The sequence below is a fragment of the Penicillium odoratum genome, assembly GCF_028828045.1.
Source record: "Penicillium odoratum strain IBT 22623 chromosome Unknown utg000001l_segment0_segment0, whole genome shotgun sequence".
Lineage (NCBI taxonomy): Eukaryota > Fungi > Ascomycota > Eurotiomycetes > Eurotiales > Aspergillaceae > Penicillium > Penicillium odoratum.
The window spans coordinates 5088467-5104756 of NW_026643143.1; the positions used below are offsets into that span (position 1 = coordinate 5088467).

Consider the following 16290-nt stretch of genomic DNA (forward strand, 5'->3'; position numbering starts at 1 on the left):
ATATGAGCATGAATTAACTGGCTGTCTCTTCAAAGAGTTGCCGATCAGCAGAGAGAGAAGAATTAAAGACGCAGCATGCCACATACAGAGCTATGATGGCTAACGACGCCAGTCTTCTGGAATCAGAAGACTTCAACACTTGACTTCGCAAGTGCCTTGAGAGATTCGAGAATATAGACACAGTCAGACTTTAGCCTTCAATGACAACCTTTATGCTCGACCCACGGCAGCAAAATATTCGGTTTCTCGGTTGGTGCCACATGATTGATCAAATTGATTGCCGGTCCCCCCAGACGAGTTTAGGTTGGCTTCGTGATTGATTCTAATGAGATATAGGGCCCCGATTCGATACGATGGTTAGAAATAACAGTTCCAAATCCTGTGTGTGATTATAAGGGCCTGCATCTGAGTTACATGGATGGGACTTGTCATTTGGGTTGTGAGAGCAAGCACAACTCAGCATAGCACAAATTACAATCCTGCCTTATCAGACACTCGAGTCAATATAAATCTCTTCATAGAGAATCCTCCCCAAGTCCCATTGGTTCGGATCCCAACATCCCGCGCCAAGCCCTTGGAAGGCGCTAAGTGTCACATGTGGGCTGCAGCCAAGAAACGTATCAATGGAGTTCCCCGCCAGCCCGGATACATTCTCGGCGTTGGGCAGACTTTTCCTATTCAAATAGGAGTTTTCTTTTTCTCTTCCTCTTTCCCCTTACTCATGAACTCTCCCCCGAACCCGAGCCCCGAACCTTAATATGAGTCCATCTATACAAAGTATATGCTTCTCTCTGTTTATCATCCTCGCCATCTCCGGCCAAGCATATGGATTCGGAGCGGGGAACATCGCCTCCCTTTCTCAAATTGAAGGCCAAAACTGGCGCCACGGCGATATCGAAGATGCTCTTTTGAATTTGTTCCTTGCTCGGGGAGCAGGAGGGCGGAAATTCAACAAGTTGGATGTGAAGCGTGTTTACTTTGGGAACTGGCTGCGGGATTATAGCCAAGCTGTTGATGTTGGGACTGTTAAGTATGTCAGTGCAGAGGCTATTCGGATCTTGATCTGGGTGTTGGGATTTATGAGTTTTGGGTGAGTGATTCTTCATTGATTCGGGTTATAGTTCTGTGTTGATAAAATTACGTGTATAGTTACGGTACGGGCGAGTTTGAAGTTACTACTGAGCGACTTGGATGTTACCAGCCTACTGAGCATATTGATAACCCTAAAGGGTATGCGGAGGGGGATGATGCTCGTAACTACGATGAGCGTTTGCGAGGACCGGTGGATGAGGAGCGTGAGCTTTCTATTGATCCACGGACAGGTCTCAAGTGTTATATTGCATCTGAAGATATGGATATGGATACCTCGGCTCATTTGATTCGGAAAACTCTCGGCCGTTCGATTCAGCTTGGTCGTCGTTACGCCCGTTCTCGTAACGATGAAGATCTATACGAGGCCCTTCGATTGCTTGGAACAGGCTTACACTGCTTGGAGGATTATGCGGCTCATTCCAACTATACCGAGCTGAGTCTCATTGAACTCGGAGAGACTGAAGTCTTCCCTCATGTTGGGCGCGATACAATGCTGAAGGTTCAGGGTGCACGCGGCTTGGTCTATCCCATTGTGACTGGAACCTTTGGCGGAGTCGATTTCTTTCACTCGGTACTCGGAGAAGTCTCTGATAAAGCCACGCAATCGGAATTACAGTCCTTGGAAGGTGTTATCAATGAATCTCAAAATGATAGCTCCTCGGAGAGCGTCTTGCAGGGACTGTTGAGTAAGATCCCTAGTGGACTGTTCGGCGATAGTGACTCCGAAGCAAGGGAGATGGATGATTTCAAGGCCAAGGCAGATGATGCGAAGAACAATACTCCGGATGTCTCCCCGCGGGAGCCCGAGGAATGGACTCGCTATCTCGACGATGTTCAGAAACAGATCTACCCCATCCTGGAGTGGCACGACAAACTGCTTAAAGGAATCAACGAAGCTATCGAACAGATTCCAGTCCTGCCAGAGCTAATTGAGCAAATCCAAGACGAGATCACAGTCTTCGTCTTCTCCGTTCTCGCTCCCTATGTCCTCCCCATCATCAAGCAGGTCAGATCCGAGCTCGAGACTGGTTCCTCAGAATTGATCCAGAGTAGCCAGGTACAGCAACATATCGTCTTCAACGATGACTCCTCATCAAACCCTACCCATTCCATGCTGTCCAAGGACCACTTCTCCAATGTTCTCAACGAACCAGCCGGACGCATTGCTTCAGCCGTCGTCAAGTGGACAGTTCCCCAACTGATGAACTGCTGGGACGACGAAGATGCCGATATCGACCAAACCCTCACCAGAATTATATCGGGAGTCTTCCATCACCCCGCTCTTAGGGAATACGGAGATAATGGCGCGGACGAAATTCGCGGTATAATGTTCTCCACCGTGGAACAATGGTGGGGCGAGAAGAGTGAGGAAGCCCAGGATTATCTACGCGAACAGCTAAGCCGGGATGGAGTTCTCGAGGGCAAGAACCACAAAGAAGGCGTTCAGGACTGTGGACATGGTTGTGGAAAGCCCATCGCTCTGCCCAAGCCCAAAATCAGCAACGGCGACTCCAGTAATGGCGGATTGGAGGATTTTGCATCCCAAGCATTGAGTGGAGGAGCCCTTGGCGGATTAGTTGGTCTCGTTGGAGGAATGGGATCAATGATGTTGAACAATAGCAATGGTCGAGAAAGTCCCGAGCGAAATTATGATGGCAATTCCCGCACCCACAGTCGTCGCGACGAGTCGGTTGGAAGCGATTTTCCATCTCATCAGCATGAGGAGTATTCTGGAGAGTATGCGCCTCCACAGCGTGATCAATATTCTGGAGGGTGTGCGCCTCCACAGCGTGATCAGTATTCCGATGGTTACTCTCGTCTTAAATACCCGCCGAATCCTCCTATCCAGGAATATCGCCGTGAGGAATATCAGTCTTACGAGCAGCAGGGAAGCGGGGGCTATTATCAACAGGAGAGGCGGGAGGTTTATGAAAGTCAGACTGAATATGTGCAAACCGAGTCGCGCTACGAGTATGGACCTCCGCAACCTGCTTTCCAGCATGAACAAGGTGGATACGGGGGATTTGAACAGTAAGCCTTATTTTACTTTTTTATATCGGGGCGTTTTGTTGATCAGTTTAAACAGGGGATATCCAGGCGGTTATGGTCGACCACCTCCACCACCGCGTGGGTTTGATGAGTATGAGAGGCCTAGCTATCCACAGGAAGGTTACGGCCAATTTGACGAGAGAGTGGAGTATGTGGAACGACGTCCTCGAGAGGAATCACCCAGAGATCGCTCAGGATCCCGAAGTGGAAGAGATGAGGAAAATTCTCACCGACGCCGACACGATCACCATCACCATCACCACCATGAACATTCTGGTTCGGATTCGGGTTCAGATTAGATATATTGGTGGATCTATTAAAACTACCACTCCTTAACCTCGCCAGGACCAGGTTGCTCCGTTCGAACAACCTTGTCGCAGTTGAGCAGACGCAGGGGATCAAAGGCCAATTTCAACTATAGACGTTAGTGTTTGATGAGACAAATATATGAATAGGTGTAACTTACTCGACGCATTGCATCCACTGTAGTCTCACCCAGCTCATGGGCAAGATAATCCCGCTTCACCAGACCGACACCGTGTTCTCCCGTTACGGTTCCCTCCATCTCCACGGCCCGTTTGACCATACGGTGAATGACTTCCTCGGCCACCTTCTTTTCTTTCTCATTGAATAGGATAATTGCTATCAGGGTTAGTAAAAAAATAATTTGATATTGTGAAGATTCTTACCGTGGAAGTTTCCATCTCCAACATGACCACAAATTCCAGCCAACAATCCACTCTTGGTCATGTCCTCCTTGGTCGCGTCGATGATATCCGGCAGTCTGCTCATAGGAACAGCCACGTCAGTTGTCCACACACGATCTTCAGGTCCTCTCCGCATGGCCATCACACTCCACAGAGCTGTTTTCCGAGCGCTCCAGAGTTCTTTCATTTCCTCCTCGCCATTGGCAAACTCAAAGGTTTTTCCTGAGGCGCTAGCGGCGAGCTTCTGAACCATGCTGATCTGCTCTTTGACGGCTGATTTAGTTCCGGTGAATTTGAAAAAGATGGTAGGGGACTCCTTCCACTGGCGGCTAGTACTCTGGCTGGCATTGATGCACTTCATCTGCACATCATCCAGAATCTCCACTCCTGCGACAGGAATACCAGCTTCCACAACTTTAGTAACACAGTCCGCGGCATTCTGGATGCTAGCGAAGCTGGCCACGGCCACATTCTCGCTCTGTGGTCGGACGGTCAGTTTCAGAGTTGCCTCTGTCACAAGACCAAGAGTTCCCTCGCTACCAATGAACATCCGGGTCAGATCGTAGCCAGCACTAGACTTGCGTGGGCGTTGACGGGTCTTAATAACTGTTCCATCAGCCAGAACCACAGTCAGCGAGAGAACCCACTCGCGCATCGTTCCGTAGCGGTACGCATTTGTTCCTGAGCAGCCCGTTCCAACCATGCCACCGATCATAGCGCCAGGACCTGGGTCAGGAGGGAAGAAGAGACCATCCTTGGTCAGCTCCTCGTTCAGCTCCTCCCATCCCAGTGCCGGCTGGACCACAACATCGAGATCGCTCCTGTTCAACTTCAGGATGCGATCCATACGACGGAAGTCAATGCACACACCACCACGGGTCGGTGCGAAATGACCCTCCAAACTTGTACCGCCCGAGTACGGGGTGACGGGAATAACCCGCTGGTGGCAAACCTTCATAATCCGAGAAACCTCCTCAGTAGTAGACGGGTAGAGAATCAAAAAAGGCTTCTCGTTTTCCTTCCGCGAATATGAAGACCAATCTGACCCAGCATGCGACTCCAGATCGCCCGGAGTAGTCGAGACATTTTCCTTGCCTAGAATCTCCACGAAATCGGACCAAGCAGCCTGCAGATTCGACGGAGAAACATTATGCTGAGCGGGTTGGATATCTACCAACGGACTTGTAGAAGAGGTAGGGAGGGCAGCGGGCTTAAGCGATCCGAGATAATAAGCACCGGTAGAGAAGAAGACCAAAGCTGGACAATTAGCGACGGCCCGTTCGGGAGGAAAGGATGGACCTACCAAAGACAAGGGCGGCATATCGGCCACCGGGAGACTGGGTTTGGTATTGCGCGAAACGTTCCTGTTCGGCCCGCTCGCGTTTCAGACGTTGTTGGGTGCTCTCGTAGAGCTGACTTTTGAAGGATGCCTGCGGCTTCTCTTGGTATCGGGCCGATGCACCGAAGAATCTTTGGTGGGGGAGGGTTGGACGAGCTCGGAGGCTACGTAATGCCCCTCGGAGGGCGATTGAATGTGGTAACATGGTTAGAGGTAGCGAACAAAAGTTCTCCAAGCTTGGAAGTTGCGAAGCGGAAGCACGAGATTCGAATCTCCGCAGGCTTGGCATGCACGGGCCCAGACAGATAACCTTCAATGCTTACTCTATACCTTGTCAGAGTATTCTAAGGTTATTTCATCTTATATCTTGCTATTTTATCTTAGTAAGATGACCTTCTTTCCGTACAATTTACCTTGTAGGTCTAATGCGTATTAGAACTTTCTATATTTAGGCTGGTTATGGACGTTAAACTCGTAGCTCAGATCATTCTACAGATTAACCGAATCAATTGATACATTAGATATGAATATTCAGCTGTATAACCACTTAAAATGCATATTTGTGCCCAACTCCCACGTGAAATAGCCTGACAGTAGCTGTGGCGTTCGTCGTAACATAGGCAAATCGGGTAAAAGTCCCCCGCGGATAAAATCACATTGGATCCACATCCTTGCGGGGAGTGACCAGCTCGGTTCATTCCATTTTGCCGGTCACTTTTAGGAGATTTATATTTAATCTTCCTGGTTATTCTTCTTTCATCATACTCCTACTCATATCCTTCCGCCCAACATGTCTACCGCTGAGGTAAGTGGGAATGGAATCAATCCCACACACCGCCCCTCCCCCGAACTAAACATTAACATGACTTAGAACCTCTCCTTTGTCCTCCAAGGAATCCACAAGGTCACATTCGAAGACCGTCCAGTCCCCGAGCTTAAGAACCCTCACGATGTGTTGATCAATGTCAAATACACCGGTATCTGTGGCAGTGATGTAGGTGTCTCGAATGCGGGGTATGATGTAACTTAACTGACGAACCGTGGTCAGGTGCACTACTGGGAACATGGCTCGATCGGACAATTTGTGGTAAAAGACCCCATGGTTTTGGGCCACGAGTCCGCAGGTGTAATTACCCAGGTCGGATCCGCTGTCCAGTCGTTGAAGGTGGGCGACCGTGTCGCTATGGAACCCGGCATCTGCTGTCGTCGGTGCGAGCCCTGCAAGGGTGGGAAGTACAACCTGTGCGAGAACATGGTGTTCGCGGCGACACCGCCGTACGATGGTACTCTGGCCAAATACTATGTTCTTCCTGAGGATTTCTGCTACAAGCTTCCTGAGAGTATGTCTCTGCAGGAGGGTGCGCTGATGGAGCCGTTGAGTGTTGGGGTTCACATTGTTCGCCAGGCGCAGGTTAGCCCCGGTCAATCGGTGGTGGTGTTTGGTGCCGGTCCGGTTGGTCTGTTGTGCTGCGCTGTCGCGACTGCCTTCGGCGCTTCCAAAGTCATTGCGGTGGATATCCAACAGGGTCGTCTGGACTTTGCCAAGGAATACGCGACCACTTCCACTTTCATGCCGGGCAAGGTCAGCGCACAGGAGAATGCCGAGAGATTAATTAAGGAGAATGATTTGGGTGCTGGTGCTGATGTCGCTATTGATGCCTCCGGTGCGGAGCCGTCGGTACACACTGGTATCCATGTTCTTCGGAACGGGGGCACCTACGTGCAGGGTGGTATGGGTCGGAGCGAGATTCAGTTCCCCATCATGGCCGCCTGCTCCAAGGAGCTGACCCTCCGAGGAAGCTTCCGCTACGGCAGCGGTGACTACAAGCTGGCAGTCAATTTGGTTGCGACGGGCAAGGTGAACGTGAAGAAGTTGATCACAGGAACTGTCAAGTTCGAGGAGGCCGAGGAAGCCTTCAAGGGAGTCAAGGCTGGCAAGGGCATCAAGACACTCATTGCTGGGATCGATGCGTAATCGGTGTTCTGGATCCTATTATACGATGTAACGGTCTGGAAAAAATGAGAAATGGAATCCAAAATAAGTATTGCGATGGGTCCTTTGAACCGCTACAAGTCCTCGATTCCTGGGGAACTCCTCATGGAAGGGCAATAAGCATCTGTAAAATCATGAACGAACGTCGAAAGAGGGGTATCGTGCAGGGATTCAACGAAAGACATGTCAAAACGAATATAAAAAAAATAAGAGATCACCCAATGAATTCAGGAATGCATCAGCAACATCCTTGGTTTCTCCGGGGAGCGCCCAGGCGAAACACATCTTCCCATTCTCTCATGCCGCCCTTCCAGCCCGTCGATCCAGGGCCTTGGGCCCGTCGCCGCGAGGATCGAAGTGGCACGGAATTCTCATCTATTGTAGTTATGCTTCGAATGCTGGATGCGTCACTGGTACCGTGGCCATACAGCCCCCCATCCCCATACTGAATGCCACTCTGTGGATCATCTGGATCAATCTCACCCAGCTCAATCTTCGTAAGGATAATGCGCGCGAGTCGATGAAATATCTCCTCCACACCCTCACCTGTCAAGGCAGACACTTCAACCGCCACCGGGATATTCGATTGCGCTGCCCAACGAGCCGTATCCTCCCGGCTCACCTCCCGATCTTCGGCGAATGTCGCAGTCATGCGAGTTCCCGCGCCCATATAGTTCGAGCGCATGGAGCTATTGGCGTCAAAGTGGAACGAGGACTGTTTGCTAGAGGTACTGGACGGGGTCGGTGGCGGTCGCGCGGAATCCTCGGGATCGGCAAGATCGGCCTTGTTCCCCGCAAGTATAACGGTCAAGTTCGGGGAGGCTAGCGCTCGAGCGTCCATGAGGAAGGTCGGGAGGGCAGCGAATGAAGGATAGGAGGCGACATCGTAGATGAGGATGGCACCGGCAGCGCCGCGATAGTAGGATCGAGATACGGACCGGAAACGTTCCGTGCCGGCGGTGTCCCAGAGCTGTAGCTTGATGCGTTTTCGTCGTGAACCGGTGCCCAGCTTGATGATTCGGGAAGAAAATTCGACTCCGATGGTCTGTGAGGATAGAACTCGCCCTGGAGGGGTTAGCTAAGTGCGAAGTAGAGGGGAAGGTGTGGTCGTACATTCATTCTTGACGAATCGGTGTAGCACACAGGATCTGTTAGACCCGGCGGTCAGAAATCACCGTTTTCTTTGATTTTCTTGATCGCATGAGACTTACTTCCCCGCACCACTGGGTCCCAGGAGGATTACCTTGGCTAAGTAATCGTACATGCTCCCCAGTTCCTAGAGAATGGTTAGAGCGGGAATTCAGGGGGATGGGATATAATTTACCTGATCCTGATCAGGAACTGAGGAGACAGAAGAAGCGGCAGAGAGACCCCTGGGACGCATGAAGAAGTGCGAAGAGGTTGATGAGGAAGAAAAGTTGACTCTCAAGGTCCTTGAGTTGGGTTGATAAGATGTACCTAATCCCGACCGCCAATAATTGCGCTAGAATTTGGCACTATTGATTTATTGATTTACTGATCTTTTGGAAATATTACAGGTCCTGTCAAATGAGAAATTACATTTTATCTGTGAAATGTTCAAAATCTATCACGTTACCTATTCTGGTTGACGTGGATACAATTGAGGCTAATTGGATGGATTGAATCATGATGGTAACAAAGAAAGAAAAGCAAAGTAAGCTGATTGGTAGATTTATGACAGATGCAGGGTTTCTGTATGCATATGTCATAATACCTTTGATTGTTACTGCGCCTTGAGGCTGAGCAGGCGGTGCTCGTATCCGGTCCAATCTTTCCATTCAATGAAACTTTGTAATTTCCTTATAAACCTACTGTTTCTTGTTTATCTGTTTATAATTCACCCATATACCCATTTCAAATCACCACATCTTATTATGAAGTTCACTTGGGCAGCCGCCCTTTTTGTTTTGTGCTCCACCGGAGTCACATCCTTACCAACGGACTCTGAAAATGGCTTACAACACTTACACTATGAAGTTCCTGGGGACCATGAAGTGGAACTAGAGAAACGTCGCGGTGGTGGTGGAAGCAGCAGTGGAAGCAGCGGAGGTCGATCCGGCAGCAGCAGTAGCAGCAGCGGCAGCAGTGGCAGTTCTCATTCAGGTTCATCCAGTTCATCAAGTGGATCGACAGGCAAAACCAGTTCCTCAAGCGACACTGGCGGAACAACCAGCAAGGGTTCTGGCACAAAAGCCTCCTATGGCGGCGGCAGGTATGATACTGGCTCCACAGGCGGATACGGATTTGGCTCTGGTCATGCAGGGTCCAGGTCCGCGACGCGTCCATATGGCGGAAGAACTCACGGCGCAAACAGATATTACGCGGGAGGTGCAACTACCCCCTATCGATCCGGTCGAGTTTCAGCTTTGGGAATCACACCGTTCCTGTTACCAGTAGCCGCTGTGGCTTTCTTCCCGGGGCTTTGGTACCATCCCGTCTACGCTTATGATTACAACCACAACTACTACTACATCAACGATGAAACTCACAAGAACACGTCGATTCCCGTGACATGCTTGTGTGAGGAGTATCAGGAGTGTGGCTGTGACGATAACAACAACAGTACCTATTACGAGTCGTTGTTCAATGGCACCCAGCCTAAAAACACTAGCGTGGTGACTGTGGCCAAGGTCAATGGCACGGAGAAGATCTATATCAACGGTACACTGGCCAACGGAACCACGGCTGCTGATGGCAGTTCCGCCGGCTCGGGGACTATGGCCTCTATGTTGCAAGCCAGTGGTTATTGGGCAACGGTGGCTGTGGTGCTAGCGACTGTGTGGAGTATCTAATGAGCCGGAGATGAGATGGGGCGGGCAGCGCACGAGGGACTGATGCACGAGGTTTTTTTCACTTTTTCCTATCTGTTTCCGCTTGGCATATGCTATTATGGCCAAGATTTGCTGGCATTGCGCATACTGCCAAGCCCCTAATCGTTCCTTTGATGAGTTTTGACGAAAGCCTGTACATATTGGCCGATATTCTTTATGCGTTTTGGCTCAGATACCCCGGTGGGATTATTGCTGCATTTTTTACTTTTGATCAATGAATGCTTACCATAGCAACTACGAATTCTAATATCCTCAACAAATTAATTCTCCCTACTCCCCACTGTTATCGTCTTTAGATGAACATTCCACTGGTCGGGGTGGTTACGTCTCCCGCTAAACCCAACCCAGACAAGTGTAATCCCCTAAGATTGAGCTTCATTTCCCGCCTTCCACCCCTGCAAAGTCGACTCTCTTCTCTTCTCTTCACTGATTTCAGTGCCATTCGTTTTTCACCTAGACACGGGCTGTCGCATTCGTTTCTTCTCAGCTCCATTCACTCTTTTTCAGGCTCAAAATCAGATCAATCTCAACCTCAAACCCTCATTCCAAAATTCCAACTATATAAACAAACCGCAACCATGCACTTCTTCAAGTCTCTCGTCTTCCTCCTCGCTCCTGTCGCACTCGCCGCAGAGGCCGTCTCCGCGCAAGCTACCACCTGCACCCAGACAATTACCCTGGTTCCATCGGGCTACACCCCTACAAGCTCGACCCCAACTCCAACCCCCACCCCCTCTTCCACCTCGACTTCGACTCCCATCCACTCTAGCACCAGCACTCCCTACACCCCCAGCCCCAGCGCTAGCGCTAGCGCCAGCTTCACTGTCAAGCCCAGCTCTACCCCCCTGATCAAGGCTACTTCTGCGTCTAGCCAGGAGTCTACTCAGGGTTCGGGCGCTACTCAGACTGCCGCTGCCTCTGCTGCTGCTTCTTCCTCTACCACTTTTACTGGTGCTGCGTCGCGCAAGCTTCCCGGTGCTGTTGCTGTTGGTGCGCTGGCTCTCGCTGGTGTTTTGATGGTCTAGGGTTGGACCTCGGTTGGTGGTAATTCGCGTTTCATAACGCGTTAGATCTTGAGGATCGATCTATTTACAGTAAGCTGCTATACCTGCATATGTCATATGCAGGGCTAATGCAGCTTTATCGGCTACAGCTACGCGCTGGATAACATACCATCTAGGATGGTCACTCTCTTTTTCTTTTCTTTCTCTTTCCCTTTTTCTTCTTCTATTTCTTTACTTTTATGTCGGGAATTTTGGGCATTTTCTTCTTTTTTCTTTCTTGGCTGCCCACCTTGATTCATATATATTCTTTTGTACCTTTTTTTCTCCATCCGTCGATGACCACGGCTGCTGTGATGTGTTCTCCGAATTCTTCATGTCTATACCCTTTTTTTATATTTCTTCCTACCTCTTGATGTCATCCATGTTTTTCTTTAATTTATTTTATGATTTGGATTGATCCGGGAATTAATCAACCCTTTTTACGGCTTCGATGGGCTCATCTTTGCTGGCTTGGATGTCATTTGTTTTCGAGTAGATTGTAGGAACTAGGTGTATACTTGTACTGCGATTCTGTAGTGCGTATATCTGGGTAATGCAGTAGAACTTGAAACAAAGATCACCTTCTACAATTGGTATAAGATTCGAGATCCGAAACTCAACGGTCCGATATTGAAAAGTGATTCGCAAAAATACACATTTCTTAACTAGGGTCTATCTACTACACGAGTCCCAGCTCAATTGGAGACTACAGAAGAAATCAAGTAATATCATACAGAAAGTGGCAGCACCACTTATTCGCCCTTGAAGGTGGCCTCGTATCTAGAATAAGTTAGCAAGCTGTCAAATAACTCCAGTGAAAGTGATAACATACCTCTTGCCACGGAATCCCCACAAACCCCAATTACCACACGAAACATCATGCGGGTCTTGGTCGTTCAAATCCCAACGCAGACTGCGGAAGATGTTCTCGCCAGGCTCGAGGAGCATGTCGAACTCACCGGCGCACTTCTCATGCACCCAGTTAATGTCGCGCTCCATATCCCACTGCGTGTAACCGGTGCACAGAATTGGAACCTTGGTCTCGAGCAATTGGGGGAGAGTCTCCTGCCACTCATGTGAGCTAGCGGGGTGACCCAGGCCGGGGTGGAAGAGCATGAAGCAATCCAGGTAAGGGTCGAAGGGCTGGAAGTAGTTTGCCTTGTACATGGTGTGGAAATATTCCACGTACGTAGTAATCTTCATCTGGCCACCCAGGCGGTCCTCGACAATCCCTCCGAACGGATTCTCAGGTGTGCGCTCCGGCAATGGGAATTCGGCATCGCGATTGGTCATGCTCTCGGGTCCAATGAAAATCAGGTGCAACAGGGACCGGGGGAACATGTACTGAAGCTGCAGCCACACTTCGCGAGGCAGAGAGGACTCTGCACGGGCACCGAGAATGAACAACCGGACTGGTGGGGCCTTCAGGCGCAGACCTTTCACGTCGATATCTTCACCGGTGCGAGGAGGGTGCAGGGAGTATCGGAGAGCTAAAAATGACAAGCTTCGTTAGTATGACATCAAGCTTGGGTTCAGCTCCAACATACCGCTCAAACTCTTCAATCCCTCGGGTGTCAGCTGGTTCTTGCTGCGGACATTGTACGGGCTAAGCTCATGCAGAACACTAGCAATTGTTTGCGGGTAGGTGAGCATGCGGGTGACCTGGCGCATAGACCGATCGGAATTGATCGCCTCGAACTCGCGCGTATACATGTAAGTATCCCAGTTTGTCATGTTGATCACGAAGTTCTCATCTTGGACACCGGGGTAGTTGAATTCAGGGAAGTAGCGGCCGGAGTGCAGATCATGGTCGTCCTCGTTGATCTGACGGATCGTATCACAGACCTCCAAGTGGGCCTCGAAATCATCCATCCAGTGACCCTCGGAACAGTAGACAGGGACGCCACAGTCAGGGCATTCGAAATGCGAGTGGGCCGGGGGGAGGTTGGCCTCGTCGGTTGTCTTTCGGGCTTCCGGGTCATGCGGCGAAACGGGGGCACGGGTCTGTTGGTGACTTGGGTGAGGACAATGGGCGTTCGCCTTGATGAACTCAGCGCGCTTTCGGATTTCGGGCGAGGGTGAGTTGGAGAATGAATGGAAGAGGTTATCCGGTTTCAAAAAAGCCGATGTGTCGATGGAGGATCCGGATGCGGTGGAGGCTGCTCGGTGTGCAATCGATGGAGATGAAGGCTTGATCGTAGAAGTGGACTTGCCAGGGGCTTTACTCAGTTCTGGTGAATTGTCCGGGCGATTGTGACGTCCCGAGCCAAAGCTGCGAATCATCGGAGACGCATATCTCCGACGCGAATGAGCGAGGCTCTGCAGGCGAGCTGAGGGAGCAGGAGCCCGGACTCCCTGTCGGAGGACCTGAAGGCATTGGGCACAAGTGTAACCTGCCATTGTGAGTTGTGGACGATCCGCAAGAAAGTGAGTGGGCTGAGGTCGAACTGGTCGTTTTTCCTCAAATCATCCCGTGCACGTGACGCAAGTGGAGTTCGTAGATCAATGTTGATGGTCTAAGTAACACTCCCATATAGGGTCGACTATTATTGGACTATTGAATCCAGTAAATAACACTCTATCACATAGCTCTATATTTAATTCGGCAAAAACCGAAGAAGTTCAGAATCCGTTACAAAAGAAATTCAAAATAACTGGGTATGTCAAAGAAAACCATAGATACAAAACAAATAACGACATTAAATCGTGATCCATCATCCGTAATCCATAAATCCATGTATGAAGCATCTTGATTCAATGACAGCGCTCGCGCATCTGAACGAGCGCTGTCCACCCTTGACAACAAGTCTTACTCATACCATGAGAACACCAACAGCATTGATAACGATGAACAGGCGGCTGAGGTTGCGGTACACCATCCCCAGATGGAACCTGAGCCTGACCATTAGGAGGCACCCGCCCAGACACTGGCATACGTCGTGGATCATCTGGCTCTGAAGAGAAAATCGAATTTCTCGCTGAATTACGTCGTGAGAATGTTCTTGATAGTCGGGATTCTGATGGACGCCCCGGAGAGCCCAGCTTGGCATATATGTCTGATGGCATGTCGTGCCAATGTTTGCATTGACAGCAGATGACGAATAGCTTGGTGAGAACATCGTCGGATCGCGGTGGTTTTATCTTTTGCATGGGGGTTTTGCGTAACATGCTTAGGGCCGCAGCAGTCAGCGGTGGTCTGGTTCGGGGATTTGTGAGACCTTTGGGTGGATCTCTCGGTGTCGTGATTTCTATCGTAGGAATGGGGGATCTCTTTTCGTTGGGCTCGGAGGCTGGGATGGATGCTCGGTTGGACCATCTTGGGGGTACGTCGAGTACTTCCTCATCGGCGGTATTATAGCTCGATGCTACAGATGATTGGGATAACCGCTTGTTTTCTGTATCATTCAGGCTTACTGGGGGTTGTTCTTCTTCGGCAAGGTGCGAAGCGAGGTGATATCGAGCCCGAGGATCCTTGGAGCTATTTGATGCATCATTCAACGTAGTGTGCCCTCCTGGGCTCTCTTTACTCGTTGGCTTGAGAATTTGGTCTTCAAGACTTCGTCGATTGGGGTTTTTGGGGGGAGCTATTGCACGAGAGTGCATGAACTCTTCTGGCTGGCGCACCTTTCCAGAACTATACGCCTTTGGCCGACTTTGGGCCCTCTCAGATGGGGAGAATGATGATTGTCGATCGTGCCTACGAGGTTCTTCAAATTGAGGAGACTTTGAGATTCGCAAAGGCTGTGGTAAATCCAGCTCATCCATACCCAGCGATGGATTATTTGGCGACTGAGTCGGGCTGTCTGGGGTGTTTGGGTTCATGGCCAGTGGTGAGGATATGTATGCTCTCGGATGAGTATGTGAAGATTCCACCTGGTTGGGATAATTTGAGACTTCGGCATGCATGGGTTGAATATCCGTGTCTAAAGTGGGTGTCTCTGACTTCGTGTTGGAAAAGTCACGTAGCTGGCGCATGTTTGTAATCTGGATATTGGAGGGATCCTGGACTTGCGGACTGCGCTCTGGTGTGTTTCTCAAAGACAGGACCTGGCGAGTCGCATTGCCGGGGCTCGGAGAGCCCTTGGGGGTCTTCCTCGAGTAATTTGGAGTTACAGTGAACTCTTGATCCAGGTTCGTTCCGTAAATTGATAGTCGAGGTTTCTGAGACTGTTCCCCTGTCATGTGTTCTGCTTGGACAACATCCGCATGAGGCCCGCTCCCTTGTGTCTTTTTCCACTCTTCCGCCATTTTCCAATTCTCTCGAAGATCGTCCGATTTGAGTGGAGTATGGTGCAGTCGCTGCAATTGTGGTGGCTGTGAGGGAAGCTGTGTTGCGAGCTGACTCGCAGGGATCAAGGTAGTTCCATGTCGATTCGCCAGCTCCCGAGATACATCAGCTCCAAAGCGCTCCTGTAGAGCCAACGGTATAGATGGTGGAATGGGCTCCGCTGCATTTGTGTCAGTCGAGTCACGGGTAGATTCATTGTCACTTCCAGTTGTCGAACCGGCCCGCGATCTAGAGCGTCGGCCTGTGAAAAATGACGTGATAGATGATGATCTTAGGCGCAGACTGCCGGCACTGGATGACCGATCTGCACTTCCAGTTTGTTTCTTGACCAAGCGGCGGGTGTTGCGATCAGCGCCACTGTCCTGCTGGGCCTGGGATTGATCCAGTTGAAGCATGCGCTTCTCCAGCTCCTTTCTCTCTGCCTCTAATCGCTTTGTCGCGCGCCTCTCTTTCCGGGATGTTTCTTTTCCCCACGTTGGCGCGGAGAAGACCCTACCTCGTTCCACGGCGCGCTTTGGCTCTGTTGGTTCCGGCGGCGTTGTATCACCATCCTTGAGAATCGCGTGGACAGAGGCACTGGAGCCCGCAGTGCTGAGAGAAGGAATGTGAGAATTTGACGAGAAGTTGAAAGAGCTTATCCCCGTCTCATCAGCCGATGGAGCGGCAGTCTCCGACTTGGGGGCATTATAGTCGTCGCTCGGTCGAGCCGAACGCGACAGGGTCGGAGTGTCTTGCCCTAAACTCTGGCGCTTCTACGGCGATTAACAGGAGTCATCGTAATGGGAGAAAAGGACCTACCTGATTTGATCGGTCGGTTCGATCCGCTCGATCGCCATGGAAGACACGCTGGAAGTGTTCTGAGAAAGATGATCGGCGTCTGCGGGGCGGATCGGCTGACATTGTGTGAAGACAACAGACCCTGAGAAC

At 50.5% G+C, this 16290-nt stretch overlaps 8 protein-coding genes across 8 annotated transcripts; 4 read left to right on the plus strand and 4 right to left on the minus strand.

The window, feature by feature from the left end:
* Positions 1-758: 758 nt before the first annotated feature.
* On the plus strand, positions 759-3127 carry N7520_001835 (Het-C domain-containing protein; the record flags this gene model as incomplete). Its single annotated transcript, XM_057135770.1, has 2 exons — positions 759-1090; positions 1150-3127. The coding sequence occupies 2 exons, from the start codon at positions 759-761 to the stop codon at positions 3125-3127; spliced, it is 2310 nt and encodes a 769-aa protein (XP_057001706.1).
* Positions 3128-3463: 336 nt separating this feature from the next.
* On the minus strand, positions 3464-5392 carry N7520_001836 (FAD-binding oxidoreductase; the record flags this gene model as incomplete). The annotated part of the gene is made up of 4 exons (XM_057135771.1): positions 3464-3556; positions 3608-3783; positions 3831-5105; positions 5152-5392. 4 exons carry the CDS (start codon positions 5390-5392, stop codon positions 3464-3466), a joined length of 1785 nt encoding a protein of 594 aa, XP_057001707.1.
* Positions 5393-5977: 585 nt separating this feature from the next.
* On the plus strand, positions 5978-7162 carry N7520_001837 (NAD(P)-dependent alcohol dehydrogenase; the record flags this gene model as incomplete). The annotated part of the gene is made up of 3 exons (XM_057135772.1): positions 5978-5992; positions 6059-6181; positions 6236-7162. 3 exons carry the CDS (start codon positions 5978-5980, stop codon positions 7160-7162), a joined length of 1065 nt encoding a protein of 354 aa, XP_057001708.1.
* Positions 7163-7418: 256 nt separating this feature from the next.
* On the minus strand, positions 7419-8564 carry N7520_001838 (putative Ras family GTPase (Rab4b); the record flags this gene model as incomplete). Its single annotated transcript, XM_057135773.1, has 4 exons — positions 7419-8245; positions 8294-8328; positions 8392-8456; positions 8505-8564. 4 exons carry the CDS (start codon positions 8562-8564, stop codon positions 7419-7421), a joined length of 987 nt encoding a protein of 328 aa, XP_057001709.1.
* Positions 8565-9400: 836 nt separating this feature from the next.
* N7520_001839 (uncharacterized protein) lies at positions 9401-9993 on the plus strand (the record flags this gene model as incomplete). Its single annotated transcript, XM_057135774.1, has 2 exons — positions 9401-9413; positions 9464-9993. The coding sequence occupies 2 exons, from the start codon at positions 9401-9403 to the stop codon at positions 9991-9993; spliced, it is 543 nt and encodes a 180-aa protein (XP_057001710.1).
* A 617-nt stretch (positions 9994-10610) lies between these two features.
* On the plus strand, positions 10611-11057 carry N7520_001840 (putative extracellular serine-rich protein; the record flags this gene model as incomplete). The annotated part of the gene is made up of 1 exon (XM_057135775.1): positions 10611-11057. One exon carries the CDS (start codon positions 10611-10613, stop codon positions 11055-11057), a length of 447 nt encoding a protein of 148 aa, XP_057001711.1.
* Positions 11058-11876: 819 nt separating this feature from the next.
* On the minus strand, positions 11877-13475 carry N7520_001841 (putative mRNA processing protein (Mss51); the record flags this gene model as incomplete). The annotated part of the gene is made up of 2 exons (XM_057135776.1): positions 11877-12565; positions 12623-13475. The coding sequence occupies 2 exons, from the start codon at positions 13473-13475 to the stop codon at positions 11877-11879; spliced, it is 1542 nt and encodes a 513-aa protein (XP_057001712.1).
* A 354-nt stretch (positions 13476-13829) lies between these two features.
* On the minus strand, positions 13830-16263 carry N7520_001842 (uncharacterized protein; the record flags this gene model as incomplete). The annotated part of the gene is made up of 2 exons (XM_057135777.1): positions 13830-16115; positions 16162-16263. The coding sequence occupies 2 exons, from the start codon at positions 16261-16263 to the stop codon at positions 13830-13832; spliced, it is 2388 nt and encodes a 795-aa protein (XP_057001713.1).
* Between the last annotated feature and the right edge of the window lie 27 nt (positions 16264-16290).